Source organism: Eleutherodactylus coqui, chromosome 7 (genome assembly GCF_035609145.1).
Source record: "Eleutherodactylus coqui strain aEleCoq1 chromosome 7, aEleCoq1.hap1, whole genome shotgun sequence".
Taxonomy (NCBI): domain Eukaryota; kingdom Metazoa; phylum Chordata; class Amphibia; order Anura; family Eleutherodactylidae; genus Eleutherodactylus; species Eleutherodactylus coqui.
Window position 1 is genome coordinate 66,830,299 of NC_089843.1, and position 24,371 is coordinate 66,854,669.

General features: G+C 45.0%; 1 protein-coding gene across 3 annotated transcripts in view; it reads right to left on the minus strand.

Moving 5' to 3' along the window:
* TBC1D1 (TBC1 domain family member 1) overlaps positions 1-24,371 on the minus strand; it is a 176,696-nt gene that overhangs the window by 128,228 nt on the left and 24,097 nt on the right. The window contains exon 1 of one of the 3 annotated variants that reach the window (XM_066573196.1): positions 17,237-17,503. The exons of the other annotated variants lie outside the window; for them this stretch is intronic. Coding sequence (XP_066429293.1) covers positions 17,237-17,302 — 66 coding nt within the window. The 5' untranslated portion in view covers positions 17,303-17,503. Of the gene's footprint in view, positions 1-17,236; positions 17,504-24,371 lie in introns of those variants that run through there. 3 annotated transcript variants of the gene reach the window in all.

The following is a 24,371-nucleotide window of genomic DNA, read 5'->3' on the forward strand; positions in this document are numbered from 1 at the left end:
GGGTGGGGGGGAGAACGGGGGGCTGATGGCTACCTTCCCCCCCCCTCCCCCTTTTTTGGTATAGTGTGTGTGGTCAGCCTGTCGCCTCCTGGCTCTGTCAGGCCGTAGTCCCTGTAGAGAAACGTGGCCTAGCCTAGGAACGGCTAGTGGCTCTCTGAGTCAGAAGGAGGAGGGCGACTAGGGGCAACCGGGTGTGTGTTGCCTCCCGAGTCGGCTGTCTTGCGACGGGAGGGTTTTAGCGGGAAGGATTTCGGTCTCCCGAGTCGGATAGAGGGAGCGAGCGGTGGGAGGCAGGACGGAAATCCTTTTCCCTGTTGGGGAGGCGACAGAGGGGGTTGGAGGCTCCAGGGACTTCCCCCCCCCCCCCCTTTTTCAGTGGGTTGTTTTATTTTGATGTTTTTACCCAATTGTTAATAGAATTTTAATAAACGGCCGCTGTGGCCAAAATTTATCCAAGCTAGAAGTCGTAGCGTTTTAATTGGGAAAAGGGGGAGGTTGGGTTAGGTCACAGAGGTCACATCCGGTATACCCGCGTCATGTTCCCATGCAGCATACAAATAGTAAGTGTGAGCAGTCTATCCATACTTTGCAATATAATGCAGATCTACAAAAATAGACTAAAAGAGAAATAGTTTGCTCCTGGTGGGGGTTCCAGAAAAGGTGGTAGGATTGTATCTGAGAGAATTTTTTGAGAAATGGCTGAAATCAGTTGGGGAAGATACTTTGTCAGCTTTCTTTCCACTTTTAAGCAGTGCCAAGCCAAGAATTGTTTTGATAAAACCCCTGCATTATTAAAAATCAGGGGATTATTTTAAAGAAAGCAAGAGAAGTGAAACGGTTACATTTTTATAGTGGTCTTTCGAGATTATTCAGTGGACAAATCCCACCCCCCAAAGCAAAAAAAGAAAGAAAAAAAAGGAACGGATGTAGTTTCCAGATGTTAAGAGAAGGTTACGGGGGGCTTGCAGCTGCCTTATGCTATTCTGCATCAGTGGGAGTGAAGCCAGCTAGACCACTTCTGGTTCCATCTCCTATGAGTATGTCTAACCCGCTGTGCTGACAGCAGGCCAGGTGATCAGGTCCTTGGAAATAAACTATTGATAACCTATTCTGAGGGATAGATCATCAATAGTTTTTGCCCGGAAAGCCCTTTGCCAGTTCAGTGTTAGTCTTTAGCCTCTCATGTCGTGGAATTTCTTTTTTGAAAAGCTACCGTATTTTTCGCTCTATAAGATGCACCTGATGATTAGACGCACCTAGGTTTTAGAGAAGGAAAATGGGGAAAAAAGGATTTTGAACTCCCCCAGACCAGGCAGTGAGGGAGGTATTACATTAGGAATAAAGAGCAGTAGTACTTCCTCGGAACGAAGTATATACCATCAGATCAACCTGTAATTGAAATACATGTTAATGCTATGAAACACACACACACACTTTTTTTGTGGCAAACTTTTAAGACTTTTTGGGTCCATGGTATTTCGTTTTTTCTCAAAATGCACCTTGGCATTTTTTACCCTATAGGTCTTGAAAAATTAAATGGTAAAGATGTAATGTATTAGAGAAAAACAAAACCCACACTGAAAAATGTATAATATGCATGGATTTTTTTTAAAGTTAAAAAGAAGTACGTGAAGGAGCCTAAGAGATCAGTAAAACAGGAAACAACGACTTCTACATGCTAATAATAAGAAAAGAAATATAACTGCCAAGTCTTAAAATGAGATTTAATCCCAAGTTGTTTCCTTATTCATTTCCTACTTGGTACGCTCACAGCTATGAGTGATACTCCGGAGTCCTCCACTTCTCTACAGTATGAGGAAGTGAGTCACCAACAGGAAGACCTGTAAACCTTATGAACAAAGACCACATATATCAGGGACTGACATGACAGAGGCCTGAAATAAACTTGGAATGTAAGATGTAGAGGAGCTACACAGATTTCACATGTCCTACAGGAATGAAGGCACATGCACCTTGGTCATAAGCAAGGCTGTGGAGTCGGTAAGCCAAACCTCCGACTTCTTCATATAGAAGTCTAGTTTAAGTGATACATTCACTGTATTAAAATGGTAACACGGGGCTCTTCATCACCATTATGCTGGACTGTAAAGAAGCTTCACTGCTCAGCATGTGAGAATCTCAAAAAAATTGCATTGAATTGGCCCTTTTACACAGAACGATTATTACTGGTCAGATTCCCGCTCCTGCATGCAAAAAACTGAATGATGTACCGCTTTAAATGGCCAAGAAAATTGTACGAGATTTGTGCATTGCAAGACGCACAAACATAAACCCAATTCTTTTGAATGTACACAGAGGCAGAAAAAAAGTCTAATTTTTTAGAAATATATAAAAGCCCTTCACAGTTTAGACATAGTTAAAATAATTCCTTTTTATTAGGTAGATAGCCCTGACCTACCATCAAGGCCAGAGGCGCTACCACTTTTACTCTTGTTCAGAAATATGCACATCAGCATTAGGCAGTGCTACTAAGGAAGCGATAGCAGTCTACTCGCTTTAACTATATCTGGGAAAACTCCTAGAGATATTCCCTATCTATATATATGGCTGTGGCTAACTAAAATCTAAATATTATAGAGACGTAGCCAGTTCACTACGGACTGCGTTCTCTCATATATATATATAGATAGATACAAAAAAACAATAGAGAATACATAGATGCCAGACTTGCAGTATAGAGAGTGATCGCCTACATCAAAGGCCTCCCTCTCACAACCTTGCAAGTCTGAGTGTGAATTCTCTGCACTGCCAAACCTATGTCTGACAGAGTGAAAAGTATCAGACTTCAATTTGTAACAAAAGCTAAAATCTTTTCTTAAAAGAATCTCCTGATGACCCGCTATGACAAGCGGCGAAACGCGTTGAGATTTAAATAAATATGAAAAATATATAAAAAATTGGAGATTATGATATCACAACTGGAACTATAGGTGATGAGCCTGTACCTACTTGAACTTTATCTGAAATAAGAGCTATATGCTGGTATCATCAAATATAAAGGCACACACCCTAGATATCCGCAAAACTTCTGTCTTAAGATACTGAAAAAGACACGAGACTGAGTGCTGAGATATCTGCATTCAGTCCAGGTCTTGATTAACCGTTATCATAGGACTTAAAGGGGTTGTCCCGCGCCCAAACGTTTTTTTTTTCAACCCCCCCCCCCCCCCCCCCCCCCCGTTCGGCGCGAGACAACCCCGATGCAGGGGTTAAAAAAGATCACCGGAGAGTGCTTACCTGAATCCCCGCGCTCCGGTGACTTCTTACTTACCCGGTGAAGATGGCCGCGGGGATCTTCTCACTCGGTGGACCGCAGGGCTTCTGTGCGGTCCATTGCCGATTCCAGCCTCCTGATTGGCTGGAATCGGCACGTGACGGGGCGGAGCTACACGGAGCCGGCATTCAGCACGAGCAGCCCCATTGAAAAAAGAAGAAGACCGGGACTGCGCAAGCGCGGCTAATTTGGCCATTAGACGGCGAAAATTAGTCGGCTCCATGGGAACGAGGACGCTAGCAACGGAGCAGGTAAGTGAAAAACTTCTTATAACTTCTGTATGGCTCATAATTAATGCACAATGTACATTACAAAGTGCATTAATATGGCCATACAGAAGTGTATAGACCCACTTGCTGCCGCGGGACAACCCCTTTAAAATATGGGAATAAATGCGTGAGACACTACCCGTTCCCGAATTCGAGTTTTATGGCATTACGACAGCTGCTGTGTTACTATATAAACACTAAACCCTGAACACTAAAAGGGTATATATATAGAAAAAAAATCATAAGCAAGCAGCTATAGTCGTCTACCACTTGACTAAGGTCAATAAACCTCCGACAATCAAGAGGGTTATTTGTAGTGCCCTGCTTTGTGTTCTATGTTTTTTTTAAAGTTACCTAATAAAAAGGAATTATTTTAACTATGTTTAAACTGTGAAGGGCAATTCTTTTGAATGAGCTCATGCACATAAGACACTTTCATCTTTAAATTACATACAAACATTAATTTTACTGTGATTGGAACAATTTCCCTGCCGAAAGCAGTAAATTGGAATAATTTATACCCTGAATATGCGCATTTCAATGAATGGGATTTTTTCTAGGCAATTATCACAGAGAATGAGTTGTGTCATAAGACAATTCTCATTCCAACTTTTTCACTGCTCAGATTGGCCACGTTTCCAGCATGTTGGATAAAGGTCATTGACTGTATGTTCAGTGAAGGCCAAGTTCACACTCCAGTCGTTATTTTTTGTTGCTGGGCTATACCCTCAGAGATTTTAAGCTAGATTCGCGCCAAACATAGTTGGTCTTTATATAATTTCCCCTGGTGCAGGATACTGCTAATACATGAAGAGGTGAATGTAATTTATACATATAATTGGTTGGACTGGTGCATCTTGTCTCCACCAGAAGTATGGGTGGAGACATGGGGTAGCTGGCTTGACTGGGGAGTGTCAGGTGACGGCCACATGTGGCGATTGGCCGATGCTGCCTGTCACTATCCCCGCTGAGCTCCCCTTCCCCGCTCCTGACAGCTCACATCTCCACTGCTGTGACTATCTAGCTCCCGTTGTGACCCCAAAGCTCCCTGGCCCCGCTCTCAGTGTCCCCACTAGGCCAGGCATCTGCAGCTGTGAGGCATCAGCGGCGCCTGTGGTCGGGGCCCGCTCTGAATCTCCCCTTCACTGGCATACCCGCTTGCCATTATAAGTAATTGGCCCACATTCACAGTCCCTGCCACCCTCCGATCTCCCCTCCCACTACCATGCGATGTCTGTGCTCACGGCCAAATGGTCAGTGTCCATGGCGCCCTCGCCACTGTCCTTTTGGCTGTGCTGTCACTCTGGTCCAGGCCCAGCGTCCAATGCATGGGACAGAGGAGCGGCATCCATGAGGGCGGACAAACCCGCTCCCTACAAGGCGCTGGCCCTACCACCTAAAATCAGGACCGTGGAGGAGAAGGAAGCATGACTACGCCAAAAAAAAAAAAAGCAGTGGTTTCGGTCAGCAGAGTGGCACACGGTGATCGGGACAGCAAAGAACATTGTGCGCTGCAGAACCACAATCCCTAGTCGGGGCCCAGGAGGCAGCAGAACAGGCCTGGTACACTAATAAAACCAGCCAATCCACAGCTGGGGGTGTGAGCAGGGCATTCCCTGATGCTGTCTCCACCCATACTTCCGGAGGAGACAAGATGCACCAGAACTGCCCACACCCCCTCCTGACAAACCCCACCCACTTTTTGGGACAGTGTCAAGGCTAGCATAAAAATAAATAAAAAAATAAAAATCTAAAAATTTACAAAAAGACTTAATAAAATGCCCCCCCCCCCCAGTGTTACAGTTCAGGAAGCATAGAATTAGAGGCGCAACTTGAAGCTTCTGTGCCCCAATGCAAAACCTGTAACAGGGCCCCCAACTATAATGCTTTATTCATAGTACTGGGCTCCCTATATGGAGAAGAGAGGCCTTATGGGCCCCTAAGGCTCCTGGGCCCGGGTGCAACCGCATCCTCTGTAGTTACAACCCTGCAAATCATAGCTACACATCTAGAAGGCAAAATACACAGGTTTTAATGTCTACTTCCAGAGTAGACCCATCACGTACTCACAGGCACTGTGCCACTGTTTCTCCATTCAATGTCCTGCTCCCTGCAGGAATGCAGCGAGCCCACAGTGAGGAGGACATGGGGAGACAGGATTCTTATTCTTGGGTTCAGTGGGGATCTCAGCAATGAGACCCAACTGATGAGTCTTTTTTTTTTTTTAAATCACCCAGGGCATAAAAGTCAATCTCAGGAATACTCTTGGTTTTGTTTTTTAACCCCTACGCGCTCCATGGCGCAAGTCTACGTCCTGGCTTCGGAGATGTGCCCCTCGGTGTTAGCCCCCTTCCCTGTTGATCGCGGCATGGGAAGGTTTGACAGAGGAAGCGCGCTCCCTCTGAAGTTGCCAGGCTCTCGCGATATAATCGCAGAGAGCCCGGCTGGTTGCGATGGCAACAGGACGCCAGATATTGGCGTCCTGTATTGCCAGTGCCTGTGATCGCTGTAATAATGCCTTATCACAGTGATGATCAGTGCTGTGTTGTAAGTCCCCCAGAGGGTACCGATAAAAAGTACAACTCGTCTCGCAAAAAATAAGCCCTCACAGAGCTCCGTACATAGAAAAATAAAAAAAAAAAAGTTACAGAACTTTGAATGCAGCGATTTAGAAAAAAAAAAAAGGGGGTTTTATTGCAGAAAAGTGGAAAAACCTGAAAAATAAATTTTTGGTATCGTTGGAATCGTACCAGCCCGCAGAAAAAGTATAGATTGTGTCAATTATTCTCCATAATTAACACTGAAAAAAAAAAGAAGAAAATTCAACTGATGCGCTTTCTCTCCCTGTTATCATAAAAAAATAAAAAGCTTTACAATATAGTCTATGTATCTAAAAATGGCACATCAAAAACTACAGTTCGCCACACAAAAAACAAGCCCTTATACGGCCGCGTCGACAGAAAAGTAAAAAAAGTAATGGCTTTTGAAAAATGGAGATGAAAATCCAACAAAAATCGTTGCGTCCTTAAGCACAAAATAGGCCATGTCCTTAAGGGGTTAAAGCTCTGCTCTATTGGGGCAGAGGCGTAACTTGAAGCTCCTGGGCCCCAATGCAAAACCTGGAACTCAGCCCTCAACTATAATGCTTTATTCATAGTACTGGCCTCCCTATATGGAGAAGAGAGGCCTTATGGGCCCCCCAAGGCTCCTGGGCCCGGGTGCAACTGCATCCCCTGCACCCTCTATAGTTACGCCCCTGATTGGGGGACAGTTATGATCAGTAACTTCATCTTCATTGCATGATCTATTGGAAGTCTCTGTGAGGGTGCAGTCACACAGGCGATTTATGCGTTGCACGAAAATACAACTCATTATTTGCAATGGGTGTATTTACATGGACAGTTTTTCCCTCGCAGTTATGATACGACACGGAAGAAAAGTTACAGAATGTTCACCCAAGAATATGACATGCAGACGTTGGGTCTTCTGCACATCACACAGTCGTAGTGTCCGTGAGCTGTGCCTGAGAATGTTGGGTGTGACCCGCTCTCACATGTGTGCATGCACCCACAGGGCCCTTTTAGGCAAGCCGATTTATCATTTGAATGAGTGAATAACGTCATCGCTAGCTCGTTTATACAGATACATCATCGGCTCGTTCAAACGAGAATCGGTCAGTCTTTCACAGTCGCTGCTTAAGTGAGTGAGGGGGACTGAACGAGCCAACAATGATTTTTATGGCTGCAAAAAAATTAACAACAAGCGAAAAGTGAAGGATTATAGTTTGTTGTCCGGTCGCTGGCTACGTTTAGACTGAACAATATCATTCACTTTCTTTAGTATGAACAATTTTTGAAATCGTTCCATCTAAAAGAACCCTTTAGGGTGACTACCCACTACAGTTTTTTTTCACTGCAAAATTCGCAGCATTTTTTTCTCTGCAGGGGTCTATGGGACTTATAATGTTAAAAATCGCGATTTTGCAGTAAATTGCGATTTTGCGCGATTTTAACATTAGAAGTCCCATAGACCCCTGCAGAAAAAAAAACCGCTGCGAATTTCGCAGTGAAAAAAAAAACTGTAGTGGGGAGTCACCCTTAGCCTTAGATCCTCCCTGCCTCATTAGAAGCTTGGGCTATTACTGTCCTCCATGCTTTATACTGCAGCTCTCCTTGCTCATAATTGCTACAGAAGAATTACCAGTCTCCTCCTCACTGCTGGGGAAGGGGGGGGGGGGGGGCTGGGAACATGGGACCCCTGTTCACAGTATCCACCACCAATCAGACTTTTGTCACCTATCCTATAAATAGATGATGAAAGTCAATTCTGGTACAGCCCCTTCAAAAGGCTTTTTCCGAGATAAAAGGTGCTTCTAGATGGAAAGATTACTGTATATACTCGAGTATTAGCCGAGTCAATAAGTTTCACCACAAAAAAAAAAAACAAACAGGTAAACAAACAAACACTTATTGACTTGCGTATAAGCCTAGCTATACTCGAGTATACACTAGGTAAAAAAACACCCGCAATACTCACCTTCCGGCCAGCATCTGTGTCCCCGGCGTGATGCTCTCCCCGGCGGTGCTGCAAGCTGCTTGAGAATCCTCCCCCTGTCATCTCCCGGCTTGGCTTTGAATTCCCCCACCGTCAGTGGTGTGTTAGTAAGCGCTGTGATTGGATCGAACGCCAGCCAACCACAGCTGACACTCTATAAACCAATCACAGCCATTCAGTGAGGTCATTCACTGAATGATCAAGAGCAGCTTGCCACACCACCGGCGAGACCATTGCACCGGGAATACAGACGCCAGCTGGGAGGTGAGTATTGCAGATTTTTTTTTACCTCACTCAGGTATAAGCCGAGGGGGGCTTTTTCAGCATAAAAAAAAAAAAAAAAAGGTGCTGAAAAACTGGGCTTATACTTGAGTATATACGGTATATCATTCAAAATAAGTCTTTTAAACAAGCGGAAGTGAACAATAATTTAGGCTTAAGGCGAGCCATCAAACTAATTGAAAACTTTGTTGGTCGTTCATGTTATCCTGACATAAAAATCATCGTTGGCTCGTTCACTAATAGGTTTAAACAGTAAATCGTTCAGTCACTTATACAGCAAATGTGAAAGACTGAACGATTCTCGATTGAGCGAGCCAATAATGGCTCTGCCTGTCTAAACCGGCTGCATGAGAGCGAATGACCTAACTGTGACGTCACTCAGTCTTTCAAACTGATTCTAAAGCATTGATGGCCTATCAGTAGTGACCCCACCGGTCCGCAGAATGAATGCTTCAGCCCTTGATTGTAGGAGCCTCTGTGGATGTGCAAACATATCACTGAGCCTAGTATTACAGCCCCTTCACCCCACTGATCAAACACGGATGGCACACAAGGATTAGTATTCCAGAGTCGGTCGGAAACTGACAGAATTTATCAGTAATACTTTCTGGATAATAAGCTCTGCACAGCTTGCTGCACCGCAGACCCTTCTCTCCATTGCTGCACCGCAGACCCTTCTCTCTCCATTGCTCCACCTCTCCTCTGGCTTACTATACACTAGTATTCAGGACCAAGATAATAGCTTTTGTGTTTAATCAATCTCGCTCTTTAGGGTCATTTATACGCAACGGTTGTCACGCAAAATTCATTAAAACTAATGAAAATGCACAATAATCGTTAAGTCTAAACACAAAACCATCGTGGACTATTCATTTGCTTTTTGTTTGTTACTCAGTTTCAGCCTGCATAAAATCCTCACTGGCTTACTTACTTCTTGCTGCGTCTAAATGTGCCCCGCTCAGTGTGTAATATAGGAATGTGAAACGCTGAGCAAAAAGTTAGCGATTCTCAGCGGCGATCTGCCTGTCTAAACATTCTACGTGAGCAACTAGCGGTGACGTCATGCGCTCGTTTAGACGACAGCAGTCCCATCTAGAGAGATGTAGAAACTCTAAAAATACAGACATTTGGCGTGTAGCATGTTCTCCACCGCTTACTGCAGTTTGTGCCAGACGTCTAGCGCATTTTCATTGCTGTATGATGGTATAAAGTGTTTTTCGGTTGTCGTTTGTAAGTGAGAATATGCATTTATGCCTGCCAACCCATAGTGTACTCTGTGCACTGCCGTATACCTCAATGCAACAAGCCCAATTCTATATATTCATTCATTCTGCAGAATCAACCACGGCGGCTTCTACAGTTTGCAAGTTTAAAAAAAAACAAAAAAAAAAAAAAACTTGACTCCTGTATTTTACTGGGAAACACCTTTTTTGTAGAAGGCGACCGAGAGCCCCTCAGGAGTTAACAGTTCCAGAGAAATGTTGACATGTTCTTGTTCTGCACATTCAAAAGCTTCTCAAGTGTGCAGCATGCAAGGAATTAGATCTCCCACACAGATCAACCCCAAACACGTACAAGCCAGCGACGGGCAGAAGAAACGACTCCTGCGCAGACGGGGAGGAAAGCGTGAGAAGTGTTTATATACTGTATACACACAGATCCTAAACCGCAGCTAAGGGACGCTCCCGGACCCCGATATCGAATCCATACCTGGACCTCCCATCTAGTGTGGCCACTTATCATACATGTGAGTGGCCCATGGGTGGCATCGCTATTTCTGCATTATGCCACAAAAATAGGAAATGCGCATCAGTAGAACGGAGGCAATATGTAAAGACGCGCAATACAGGACAAACACTGTACCATAGAGACTCCGTACTGTGAGAAAGGTCCTTAACCTCCCCATATACAGTATACAAATGGCTTGCCTGTATACATGAGGTCCAAAGCTGTTTCACTAAAGCCAGTCTCATACGACCGGATTTCAGTCGCCGATTCTGCGATGGGTGTCTGCGCAGACTTTCCGCGGTAAAACACCAGCATCAAAAAGACATGTATTTTCGAATTTTCCGTCACACTTCGCTATGAATTTTGTATTCCGCAAAACAGGAAAAAAATTACAGCATGCTCTATTTTACCGCAGAATCCATGCAGATGGCCTGCATTGATGTCAATAGAGGCGTCTAACCCGCAGCCCATGCGCAATTAACATTGCCTGTGGGCTGCGAGTACCCACGTCATCGTGGGAAATACAAACTGTACTATGCATGACCGCCTGCGAGCCCCCGCAGTCATGCGCAATACAGCAAAGTGCCGTACGCAGGGTCACCAGTTGGGCTTACAGCTGAAATCCGCTGCCAGCCTCCCATATGCGGAATCAGACCCCCTCATATACTCCCAGCCTAGTGCTGTGTAGGCAAACTATACTTTACAACATAGCTGTTTAAATACTCTGTGCTGCTGTTACTAGTTAACTATTGATGTGCAGGTTCATATCTGAGGGGGAATGTAAGCCACTGAACGAGAAGTGTGTAAATAGAACGAGAAGTGAAAAAGCTAAAAATGATTTTTATGCTGGTTGAAAACGAATGACGAATGAGAAGTGAACAATTCTCATTCGTCGTTGGCTACGTTTAGACTGAACGACTATCGTTACCTTTCGTTTGTTTTTATGATTTTTTTTGAGCGTAATTGTTCTAAAAGCAACTAAAGCTTTTCCTAAAGTCAGAAATCAGCGAGTCTAGAATTAGTCGACATTAATCTGCAGCTTCCCCGGACGTTATCGCACCAATGTATCCTGCAAAATATTCCCCAAAGAGAGAAATATTAAATAACGACCACAAACCACAGAAAGAACAACAACCCCCATAAACACACCCAACACCAGACCAGCGAGTCAGTACCAGCGCACAGCAGAGACACCGTCCAGAATGACTTCCCTGCACACAGGACCTTGCTTAACCCTTTCAGGACGGCAAGGATTGCATGCGACGATATTTCGATTTTATGACACATTTAGCATAAAAATGACGTATAGATTCCAAAAATATCTAACTTAAAAGAACTTCTCCACATAGTTCTCAAAATATAGCAAAGCAATATACAAGTTTGCTCCATTGTGGGTCGTAGGGACATACATGTCCCAAAGCAGAAAATCTCTGCTTTGAAACAAGAAAAAAAAAAAAAAAAAAAAAAAAAAAACAAACAACAACCCACAGGAGTACATTGCATAAGTGATTTCAAATTGAAAATTCTGGTCAATATGAAAACAAAGCTAATGCATACATATCAAAATGAGCCTTATTAAGGCTGGGTTCACACGGACAGAAATCCCGTGGAATGTCCACAGTGAGACCACATGGAAATTTCGCAAGATTTCCGCAGATGAAGTCCCAGAGGATTTGGCGCAGGTTTTGAAAGCGGTTTATTCTGCTGCAGCCGTCTCTCCCCATAGAGAGCCCGCTGCGGACATGGCAGTACAATTGACATGCCGCAGCTTTGATTTCCGCGCAGCATGTCAGCTGTCCTCACGGCTCGGCCGCAACAGACTGTCTGCAGCGTGTGGATGAGATTTTTGCAAATCTCATCCACTTTGCTGCTTAGTCTCAGGTTTAAGATTGCAGTCGGAATTTCCGGGCGGAAATTCTGCCCCATGTGAACCAAGCCTTAGGCCTGTATGATGAGAGCGTATGCACATTTGCAAGCGCTTAGTTTTTGTGGAACAAACAATGCTTTTCTGCGCGTGCATCAGCTTATTTTACTGTACTTCCTCTGTGTGCATTTACAAGAGTCAAAAAAATTTTTTTTTAAAAAACAAACAAAAAGCACACTAATTAGTACAGCGAGTTCCGGATGCATTCTTTTTTCTGCACAATAACATTTTTTTCATGCATATCCTAGCATATTTTGCATGCATTGACTTCTATGGGCACTTATGGTGTGCAAATGCGCAGGAAAATAAGAGCATGCTGCTTGTTATTTGCGTGACCGAAGAGCACTGAGAAATACGCTAAAGTGAATAAACCCTTTGAAGTCAACGGATTCCATTCTGTGCATTTTGCGTGCACAAATACGCCCATGTGACATCGGTCTAAGGGCTTATTCAGACGACCGTATATTGGCCGGGTATTCACACCATGCCTCTCTACAGAGGGAGGAGGCTGAAAGACTCTGGAGCAGTGCTGTGAGCTCCCGCACACTGTCTGCCTCCTCTCCACCCCCTCGTCGACCCTCTGCACTATTTGCAATGAGAGGAGGCAGGACAGGGTGGGGCTAAGTTCCGGGAATTAGCCCCGCCCCCATCCTGCCTCCCCTCATTGCAAATAGTGCAGAGGGGCGGAGAGGGGGCAGGAGCTCAGAGCACTGCTCCTGGCTCTTCCAGCCTCCCCCCCGCAGAGAGGGATGCCGTATATCGGCTGGCGTGAATACACGGCCGATATACGGTCGTCTGAATAAGCCCTTAGTTGTATAAAGTCGGTGATATACTGAGTCATTACATACAAATCCCACCACAATTAAAGGGGTTGTCCCGCGCCGAAACGTGTTTTTTTTTGTTTTGCATAGGCCCCCCGTTCAGCGCAGGACAAACCCAAGGGATGTGTTGAAATTTAAAAAAAAAAAATTTTACTTACCCGAATCCCCTCTCTGCAACTTCTTCCTTCTTTTCCTCCAAGATGGCCGCCGGGATCTTCACCCACGATGCACCACGGGTCTTCTCCCATGGTGCACCGTGGGCTCTGTGCGGTCCATTGCCGATTCCAGCCTCCTGATTGGCTGGAATCGGCACACGTGACGGGGCGGAGCCACGCGATGACGCGTAGAAGGTGGCGGAGCCAGAACGCCGCTCGTGCCCGGATCGACCAGAAGGGAGAAGACCCTTCTGCGCAAGCGCGTCTAATCGGGCCATTAGACGCTGAAATTAGACGGCACCATGGAGACGGGGACGCCAGCGTAGGGAAGGGGAGTATATAACTTCTGTATGGCTCATATTTAATGCCCGATGTATATTACAAAGTGCATTAATATGGCCATACAGAAGTGTTTAACTTAACTTGTCATCGCGGGACAACCTCTTTAAGTTAATTTAACGAATTTGGGGGCAGTGTAAAACTATGGGACAAATATGTGCCTTGGTCAAAGTGTTAAAGGGGTTATCCATGCAACTAAAAAATACTCACCCCATCAAGCCTTGCAGGCACTGCTACTTCCGACACCGGGTGATTTTGTGTAGAGTCTTCCTTCACCTTTTGATTGTCGGCAACATCGTTGCGGGGAACTGGCTTTTCAAGTCATTTCGATAACCAAGTCAGCGCCTTTCAGATTCAGGAGGTCTCTGATGATCAGAAGGTTGAGGAAGACTCACAACTATGTGACCCGGGGTTAGGACTGGGGGGGCCGACACCGCTGGATTGGGTTAATTATTTTGGCTGCCTGAATAATCCCCTTAATATATTTTTGTACTGAAGAAGGTTTTCCTCTTGCCTTTGTCCCGTGATGTGATCACAAGTTGTGGTCATGTCCAAAGTCACGATGAAACCCTTTTGATCTAAGACGACGTACAGTAGAGCAGATCTCCCAAGTGTGATGGGAAGGAGGCCTGGCCACAATAAGACGCCTCTCACTTCCGGCTGGAGTGTATTATCGCCACATTAATGTGTCCGTAGTACGGACAAATGTCCCGGCCTGACCGTGGGTCTCCTGACCCAAACTCCATATAGCATTTCAGAACGTTATCAACTACAGCAAACAATGCAGCCCAACCAGTGGCCAGAACCACCTCCTGTTATACGGCGGGTCCTCCAGAGGTGCAGCTGGCTGTAAACTACAGATTGTGGACCGTTGTAAGGACTCTGTAGGCGCCGTCATATAACACAATATGCGACGCTAGGCCTTGATATTTTTTGTATTTGGTTCTTATAGGAATTAACCCTTAGGCCCAATGTCTACGAGTGGATTTAATTTGTGGAATCCACAATTCAAGGCAACCATCGGAGTCCGCATCTGAATTAGAGCATGCAGATTTGTTTTGCGGATCTTATGATATGGAAAACAAATCGCAGCATGCTCTATTTCACTTTGGTTCCTGCACGGACAGCTTCCATTAAAGTTAATGGAGGCTGTTCAATCCGAAGTCGACACTTCAGACGGGCCGTGGGAAGAGCAGGAGATTTTAAAAAATAAAATAAAAATCTGTACTCTGAATGTCTGACAGCGAGCTGAGCGGACCATCCTCAGTACAGATGTCCCGGAAGAAGAGAGGTCCATGCGGATGCCACCGCCTGCAGACACAGGTACACAGGGTTGGATTCCACTGCAGGCTCCCGCATGTGGAGAAGAGGCCTTTTACGGGTGCCATATTACAGCGCCACGCTCACAAGGCTGTGAGTTGAAGCTTTAGACCATCTTCAGATGACTTTTTGCAACAAACAGGTGTGTCATACATTATAAATTATAGCTCATAGACCAAATGTGAATGACCACTCATTCAGAAGAGGGGGCTAGTAAACCTGCTGTATACAGCCAACTGTCCATGACCCAAGGGGGTTTGGTACCATCTGGGATGGTATGATCTGAAGAACTGCAGTATAAGGGCTTGTTCACACGGGTGTATTGCGGTTTGTGACTACGTAGTGTATTAACCGACCCAAATACACAGATTCCCTGCATGTTTCTGTCGTTCCCCCCCCCCCCCCTCCCCATCAACACTGGTAAATACAGAGAGTATTTACACGTATAAAAAGCTGCAAGAAATCCCATTGCAAATACAAAGGTTTTCTGCATATTTAAAACAGTCCAATCAATAGACTACTTCAGGTGCTAATATACACCTAAATAGGGCATGCTGCATTATTTTTTGTCATACTACCAAAAATAATGTGAAAATATGCAGCTGTGAATGAACCCAATGGGCTCTAGCCACTGCGTAATACGCTGGATCTGTAGGTTTGTGTGAATGAGCCCCAACGGTTTATTCACACAAGGTTTTTCCATTTGCAATTTACAGACAAAAAAAAAAAAATAGCAGCATGTTCCATTTTCTGCTGTGGACCCTGTGGACCTGCCGCTGACCTGCGGGAAAGCAGGAGATTTTGAAAACAAAACAAAAACCCTCCATGCGCAGGCCCGCACACTTCCGCCATGCAAACGAAAGAAGATCCGATTGGGACGCAGGAGACCGGCACTGCATCAGGACAGGTTAGAAACCATCCATGGTCGCCGGCGGATTTTGTGCCGTGGACATGAGGCCTAAGGCCACTCGCATGCATAACGCTTTTTACAGGTAAAACGCTGTACAACACCTCCATTGATTACAATGGGGCTTCACAGACCAGTGTTATAATGCCACAATTTTCAAACACGGTCTGCTCTATTTTTGGGTGGTTAAGTGCTTTCTAATGCACCTCATCACTCATTGCAACAATAGGGCGCATTAAAAAAACACGCTGTGGCATGAAAATGCCGTTTAAAAGCGCTGTGAAACGCAGCATTTTACTGACGGTGTGCGCATCAGTGCCCTTAGAGAAGAGGCGGCTGTTCCCCTAGCAACCAATCACAGCGCAGCTTTCATTTTACTTAAGCGGTCTGAGCAATGAAACTTGCGCTGTGATTGGTTGCTATAGGCAACAAAGACAGATTTTCTGTTAGACAGCCTTCATTGTCTTACACAGTTCCGATCACATTAGAGTGTTAGAATTGTGCAATATGAGAGCGCAAAGGCAAGGAAAGTCAATAGACTTTCATTGATCCATGCACACCGGCGTGTAGACACTGCGTATTGATACGCAAGAGAAATAAATCGCAGCACGCTCCATTTCTCTGCGTACATACGCAGCCTGAGCCCTATACATTTGTATGGGCTGCGTATGATACGCTGTCCGTACAAAATACATGTGTGGGGAATTAATACAAATAAATTCACACTGCGCATATCTGTGTGTGCGAGATTCGCGGGCATGCACAGAGAATACGCACCCATATGTAGTCTCTGCCAACAGCGCATGTGGCTGTAAATTTGTAAACCGCTGTGGGGAGGCCAGCCAGGTTTTACACCTACGGCTGTGGGCATGAGCCCCGGGACACATACACGCACGCGAAAATGTAACATCCATCATGTTAGTACACTTACGAGTTTGTGAAGCCGGCCCTTAAAAAATGCCTTCCACATCTGGACAATCCATTTAAAGGGTGACCAAAACTAACCGCCAGCTATTACTAACAATGGAAACAGGGAGCAGCGCATTCGCCGTAGATATAAGGCGACGGGAGATAAGTCAGTAGCGCTGCAATGTACTTATATATTACTATCATTCCGGACCCGCATCACTTCTTCCCGGCTGTCTCTGCATGCAAACAGGTTGTCCATAGCCATGTCACTGAAGCGGTCGCTGGCATCACTATGGGCGTATCTTCAGCATAGCGGGTAGTGGGCCATCACAGTCATTATTATCACAGAGGGGACCAGTTGATACAAAGATAAGAGTTATATAATAGAACAATTTCTAATTAGGATTCTATTTATACAAGCCAGTAAATTCCAAGCAATGACGACTTTATCTGCCCTAGACAACCCAAATAAATTGCAAATTCAGCTCTGCTACATCGGTATAAGAAACTTCACAGTGCTGCATGCAAGTAAAAAAGTAACTCATGAAGTTTAGTGAGTGAAATAAAGTTTAGCGTATTCCAGCACAAATCTTCTTGAAGTTACATTAGGACCACAAGTCTCAGGATAGCCAGTCTGATAGGTAGGAGGTAGGACTTCCCAGCACAGATTCCCACGCTCATCCAGAGCCCAGGGAGCAGCGCTGCATGACTACAGAGAGCAACAGCTGCCTACCTTGTTCTCCTTCTCCTGCCCTGTGTCCAGGTGGATGGAGATGAGCCTCTGCAGTCTGGCCTTCATGTCTTGGGGGCTTCTCTCCTGGCACAGAACTTCTCATGGATCTAACTGCCACTTCCTATACATGACTAGGAGAGAGCGCAGCTCCTAAGGCTTTCAAGCTGCAACTGCTTTCCTCCAACCAATCATGTTCAGGCCTATGAGAAGCTGAAACTCTTCATTGGATTAGGAAGTGCGGGCAGTTCCTCAAAGAATTCATTGTCCTCCATGCAGCAATGTGCTCAGCGCTACTGAGGAGCACCTCTCCCTCCTGTGGAGTACTGACTGCTGCAGCTCCCAGGCACAGGGGAGAGTTCACGCATCCTATGACTAATCAATGAGTGTCTGTGACTAAAGGCATAGGATAAGGGAGGGACAAGACGGTCAGGAAGGGTGTTGGCATAACGATCATTGGGACACTTTGGAGAACTACCAGAAGTCAAGACTTGGGGCGGTTTCACACGGGCGTATACGTAATTGCGCATGCTTCAGCGCACTGTATTTGCACCGTGAATTAGTCTTTTTTGTGTGCATGTCTGCGTTTTTGGCTTTATTCACACGAGCGTATATACGCAGTTATTTACCCGCGTAATTATGTCACCCATTGAACGAATGCATTGAAGCCTTTTACTGTACTTTTTCCCACGTGCAGAGCATGTCTTTCTGCAAGCAGGACACAACTACACCCTGATTTAGGGTGCCTGCACACGAGCGGAAATTCCGCGGCGGGATTTCCGCTGCTGGAAGCCTGCATAGGATTGCGTTAACGAACGCAATCCTATGCAGGCGGCCGCGGTTTGGCCGCACGAGATCTCAGCATGCTCTATTTCTGTGCGGGGCTCGCAAACCTCCGCACAGAAACGTCACTCACCCACCGCCAGCTCTGGTCTGCGATGCGCCGGCTGCCCGGCAAGCTGGCACATCAAACAGCCGGGGCCGCGGGTGAGTACTCGCTGATCCCTGCAGGCGCTCGGGTCGGGTCCCACGGCGTGAATTTTCGCCGCCGGATTTGACCCGCCCGTCTGCAGGCGGCCTTAAATGTCCATTTAGTCCAATGAGGTCCAGATGTGTTCTTTTTCCACCAGAATTACGCATCTTTGTGTATTGCGCACTCCTGATAGACTGCTATGGGGACTCTTGGTGCACAAATGCGCACGAAAGTAGAGCAGCTTGTGTTTTATTTTCATGAGTACGAAGTGCGAGCGAATATAGTAATGTGTACGACCCCATTGTTATCAGTGGGTCCTGTACGGACGCCCCACGATGAGACTGCAGGGAGCCATGCGGGTGTCATGTCAGCTGGAGGCCTGCTGAAAGGCCCCAGGGTAATATTGTCAGAATGCCTATCAAGCCATAGGGTGGCTTGATAGACTGTTTGCCTGATCGCAGTATGATGTAATGCTGTGCAGGAGCAATCAAAGAATTGCAAGTTGTTGTCCCCTTTGGGAACTAAGAAAAAAAAAAGAGTTAAAATGAGAACAATAAATTAATAAAAGTAAAAGAAAAAAACCCTTTTGCCATATTTATAATAAAAGTATCTAAATCATAAAACAAAAATACATATTTAGTACCGCTGCGTCCGTAAAAATCTGATCTATCAAAGTAATGCATTATTTACCCCGGATGGTGAATGCCATCAGAAAAGAAAAATAAAGAAAACCAGAAATTGACTTTTTTGGTCACCACCGTCTCCAAGAAAAAATGCAATAAAAAGCGATCAAAAAGTCGTATGTATTCCACAATGGCACTTAAGAGTGCTGGACTCGGTATATAAAACAGTGTCTGCATTGCACATGTACTTGCTAGGAGTCAGAACTTGCTAAAGATGTTTCAGAGACATAAACAGAGAAATAAATGGAAAAAATACTCAGAATTGTTTTTGCTGCTGCAACGTGGCATTGTCCAGCTGTCTTCAAGTATTCTCTGGGTCTCCTTCCGCCAGTGTGTGTCTTTGAGATGGTGGTCCTTATAATCCTTGCTGGCTATCCATAATGAAGGCCTCCGCTCCACCATGGATATCAGTGCTTCCATGTCAACCCCTCTAGGCATCATTGACTCAACTGAGCATCTACTTGCTCTCAGAATGTCTGTTGTGCGATTTCCTGCTGCCTTTATAGCGTCCTGGCAGCTTTCTGCGCAATTACGCAGCATATACACATCTCCCAGCATATTGCGCATACATTTGCGCATCCCTATTGACTTGTATGGGGACTTTTGAAGCGCAAATACGAAGGAAAATAGAGCATTTTGTATATTTTTTGCGCGATGCAAATTATACACGTGAACAAAACCATTGAAACCAATGGGTTGTATTTTCTTTGTATTGCATGAGCAAAATTTTTGTGCAATAGAACCATCAGGATATAATATGGCATAGATCACACTTGTATTACAAGACAACCACCTTTAAAAGTAAAGTTATATGCCCCAGTTTACCTTCTCCACTCTTACCCTCACATCTCTGAAGTTACCCAGTTATAGTGACAATACTTGAAGAATACAGTAGATTCTGGATGAATGTAAGTCTGCCCCATTTCTTGAAATCAACTTACTGCATTCTTCTTATTTATCTACAACTTCTTATCTTTGCTTCAAATAACAATCTGCTGTATATTTGTATTCAGATACCAAAGTCAAATATAACCTCATTGACCGAGTAATTCAATGACATAATGATTTCCAGTGTGTACACTGCGACAATTGGTGTGCAGTATGTATGGAGCATTCAATGGATCGTATTTGCAGAGAAGAGTTGTAAAAGTCATGGCTATAAAGCTGGTCATACAAGGAGAGTTCTTCCCTGGTTTGATGTAAGAAGGCACAAGTCAACAATCTCAGCAGGTTTAGGTCACCAACTTCGATACTAGTGCAGTAATGCCTCCACTAGAAGTATGGGTGGAGACATGGGTTGGCCGGGCTGATTTACGGGGAACGCCCAAATCATGCCCACAGTTGCAGTTTGGCTACCTTGTCAGTGGTTTACAGCCTTCATCCTCCTCCTCCTCCCTGGTTGAGCGGCCAAATCTGAATAGCGGCCGCGGTGAACAGCCTCCATCCTCCTCGCTCAAGCGGCCAAATCTGAAGGCGGTGGCAGGTGAGCCCCGGCTGTCTATGACCCAGTGGGGGACAGGGCGGGAGCGGAACCAGGAGCGCGGCTCAGAGGGGTGGCATGGACGGTGAGAGCGGGGCCGGCGACATTGGGGGACGGGAGCAGAGATGCGAGTGTGGCTCTGAGGGCCAACATGAATGATGAGATCGGGGTCGGCGGCAACAGGAGCGGAGATGTGAGCGCGGCTCGGTGAAAGGGAAGCTGGCGGGGAGAGTGACAGCAGGGAAGGCTGTGGAGATGGGAGGCAGGCAGGGAGATGTGTGAGCTGTCAGGGGAATGGCCGGTACATGTGTGTCTGGAGAGGTATGTGTGCGGCAGTCAATCTGCAGCTGTGGGCATTACATGAGCATTGCCTGTAACTTAGCCCGGCCAACCCATGTCTCCAGCCATACATCCGGTGGAGACATACTGCACTAGTACCACCAACGTCTACCTCAGTGTGACTTCTGTCCCTGCTCTAAAGCCTTGCTAACAGGTAAAAGTCATCGGGTCAGTTGGAGATCTAATGTTGATTGAGGGGTCCAGAGCATCCACAAAAGTAGATGTCGAGGAAAGAAGAAAAAGGCAGGTGGGATTTCAAGGTATCCTATATTCCTGCTGGAGATAAGCTGCCATCAGTGCTCTCTCTACATTGAAATAAACACGTACGCCCATCTCAACCATAACAGAGTTGGTTGAACTTGCTATTGAAAAGCATATTCCAATTGAAAAGCATATTCCAATTGGGTGCTTGAAAGTTTGTGAACCCTTGGAAATGTGCCATATTTCAGCTTATATTTGACTTAAACCTGCATCAGATTTTCACACAAGTCCTAAAAGTAGATAAAGAGAACTAAATCAAACAAAGGAATCAAAAATATTAAACCTCGTTATTTATTTATTAAAATGATCCAATATTACATGTCTTCCTCCCTCCCCCCCCCCCCCCCGCTACCCACTGCCCCCCCGCTCACCCCCGCCCCCCCCTCCGGGCATGCTCGGACAAGAATGCAGTTACTCGAGAAGAGCGAGACTCGCTCGAGTAACTGACTTATTCGAGCGTGCTCGCTCATCTCTAGTCAGGACTTTGACTTGGCCATTCCCAAACTTTAACTTTATTCTTCATTAACCATTATTTTGTAGAACGACTTGTGGCCTTTGGGTTGAGGTCTTGCTGCATGGCCCATTCTCTTGAGATTCAGCTCATAGACAGATGTCCTGACCTTTTCCTTTAGAATCTGCAGCTATAATTCATAATACATTGTTCGATCAATGATGGCAAGCCGTTCTGGCCCAGATGCAGCAAAACAGGCCCAAACCATGATATCACCACCACAGATGGTGTGAGGTTTTTATGCTGTAATGCAGTGCTTTTCTTTCTCCAAACATAATGCTTCTCATTTAAGCCAAAAAGCTCTATTTTGGTCTCATCTGTCCACAAAACATTGTTTTATTAGCCTTCTGGCTTGTCTAAGGTGATCTTTAGCAAATTGCAGAAAGGCAGCAATGTTCTTTTTGGAGAGCAGCGTCTTCCTCCTTGCAATCCTGCCATGCACACCTTTCTTGTTCAGTGTCCACCTGGTGGTGGACTCATGAACATTAACATTAGCTAATGTGAGGAAAGCCTTTAGTTGCTTAGAAGTTACCTTGGGTTCCTTTGTGACCTCGCGGACTATTATATGCCTTGCTCTTGGCATGATCTTCATTGGTTAAGCACTCTTGGCAGAGTAAAAAATGGTCTTGAATTTCCTCCATTTGTACACAGTCTGTCTGACTGTGAATTGGTGGAGTCCAATCTCTTTAGAAATGGTTTTGTAACCTTTTCCAGCTTGCTGAGCATCAACAACTCTTCTCCTGAGGTCCTCAGAAATATCCTGTTTGTGCCATGACACACTTCCACAAATGTGTCACAAAGATCAGACTTTGATAGATCCCTGTTCTTTACATAAAACAGGCCGCCTATTCACACCTGACTGTAATCCTATTGTTTGAAAGCACCTCACTCTAATTCTACTTTAGAACTATCAGCTAACCCTAAAGGTTCACATACTTTTGCCACTCACAGACATGTAATATTGGATCATTTTCCTCAATAAATAAATGACCAAGTCTAATATTATTTCGACTCATTTATTTGATTTGATTCTCTTTATCTACTTTTAGGACTTGTGTGAAAATCTGATGTAGTTTTAGGTTAAATATAAGCAAAAATATAGAAAATTCTGAAGAGTTCTCAAACTTTCAAGCGCTACTGTACGTACATGTATACATATATGAAGAACTAGCTGACCACAAATTTTGTCTACAATGGGAATGGCCTACCACTAAATACATGGATGAGCTGGGATCAGCCCTATTCGTATTTGCACAGGGAAAGACTAGAAACAATGTGATGAAACTGAAAGGGAGGGTGATCAATGAGTGGAACAGGTTACCACGGGAGGTGGTGAGTTCTCCTTCAATGGAAGTGTTCAAACAAAGGCTGGACAAATATCTGTCTGGGATGATTTAGTGAATCCTGCACTGAGCAGGGGGTTGAACCCGATGACCCTGAAGGTCCCTTCCAACTCTACCATTCTATGATTCTATGGGACCGCCATACATCTCCCATACAATCTTGCCATACATCTCCCATAGCAGAGCAGAAGATGCTCTTACACTGCAGCTGCTCTCTCTGGTTCACGGAGGGCTGCCCCAAGAAGTTGATCTCTAAATTTATGACGTCCATACACCCTAATAGGAAATATAGATGGGGTTGTGTTGTTTTAATGAGACAACCCCTTTAACAGGGAGTCAGTGAGTCAATGCATAAATATAGCGGACCCATAAGCTGAGGAGCCAAATATAAAAGTGAAAATATGATTTAAAGTGAATGTCCACATTTTAACACTGTTATTTTTAGGTCCAAATTGCTCTTCTAAAAAGGTCAAAAATGGTCTTATAAAAGATAACATGTTGGCTTTCTGTGGCCACCACTAGACGGAGCTTAAGAGCCTTCTGTATACAGTTTTATTTTGAAAGCGTACCTGAGTTTTCAAAAAATTTTCTAAAGCAGCCCAGGTCTTCATTAGCACTCACTCTTTTGCTGTTTGCCTCTAGTTTCAGCTCTATCATATCAATTTTCCATGTTGTGACAGAGTGACATGAGTTGTGGTGGATGGGGAGGTATATTTCTCTCAGACTCCTATCATTCAGTAAAGCAGCAGGGAGTAAGCTTCCCTGCTAGTTAATTAATGGCCAGCTCCAGTGGGTGTGCTAAAAGGGCAGAGGACTGTGCAGTCTCCTTCTCTGCCCTGGAGACACATATAGCCAAGCTAGGGAAACTGCTACCTTCTTGGAAAAACTAAGTAAGTCTAAGTAAGGAACTTATAATTGGACTTATTTTATTTATGTTATTAGGCTAGGAGGGAGTGGCCCATCATTCGGCAGTTAGAACCACTCTATGTAAGGTCAGGCAGGCCTTTATTTTGTATTATTATCTGGAGAGGCCGTCATCTGTATAGCTGCACCTCAAGTTAAAGAAAATAAACGTCATCTCGAGTTGGGAAAGTCTGTGTCGCTGCTTGCATTGAAAGTGTGACCTGTGGTACGTATCCTGGGCGATCCCCAGCCAATTCTCTCACAATGTAGATGTTCCTATTTCTTTTCTGCCCTGCTGTTTGCAATCTGCTAACAAGTGGGTGTAGAGGGTGTCCTAAGCAGCTATTCTGCAATGCCGACCCCTCTGTTGCATGTAGTAACTAGCAGTGTCCCCATGTCCCTGATACTAGAGAAGCCAAATGCCTAAGCACAGCAGGTCTGGAAGGAGACCACTTAGTGGTAGCCACTTCAAACTTGATTTTCAGTACTAAAACAAAAAAATGTTTAATGCAAGTATATTACAAGATGGATGATACACACAGGCTGTTAGAAGAGCATAAACTGGGTGAAAGGTTAGTGTACATTCAGGTTGGTTTATAATAGTATATATTTTTTCTCCTTAGGGTATTATTCCATCTCCCTTCT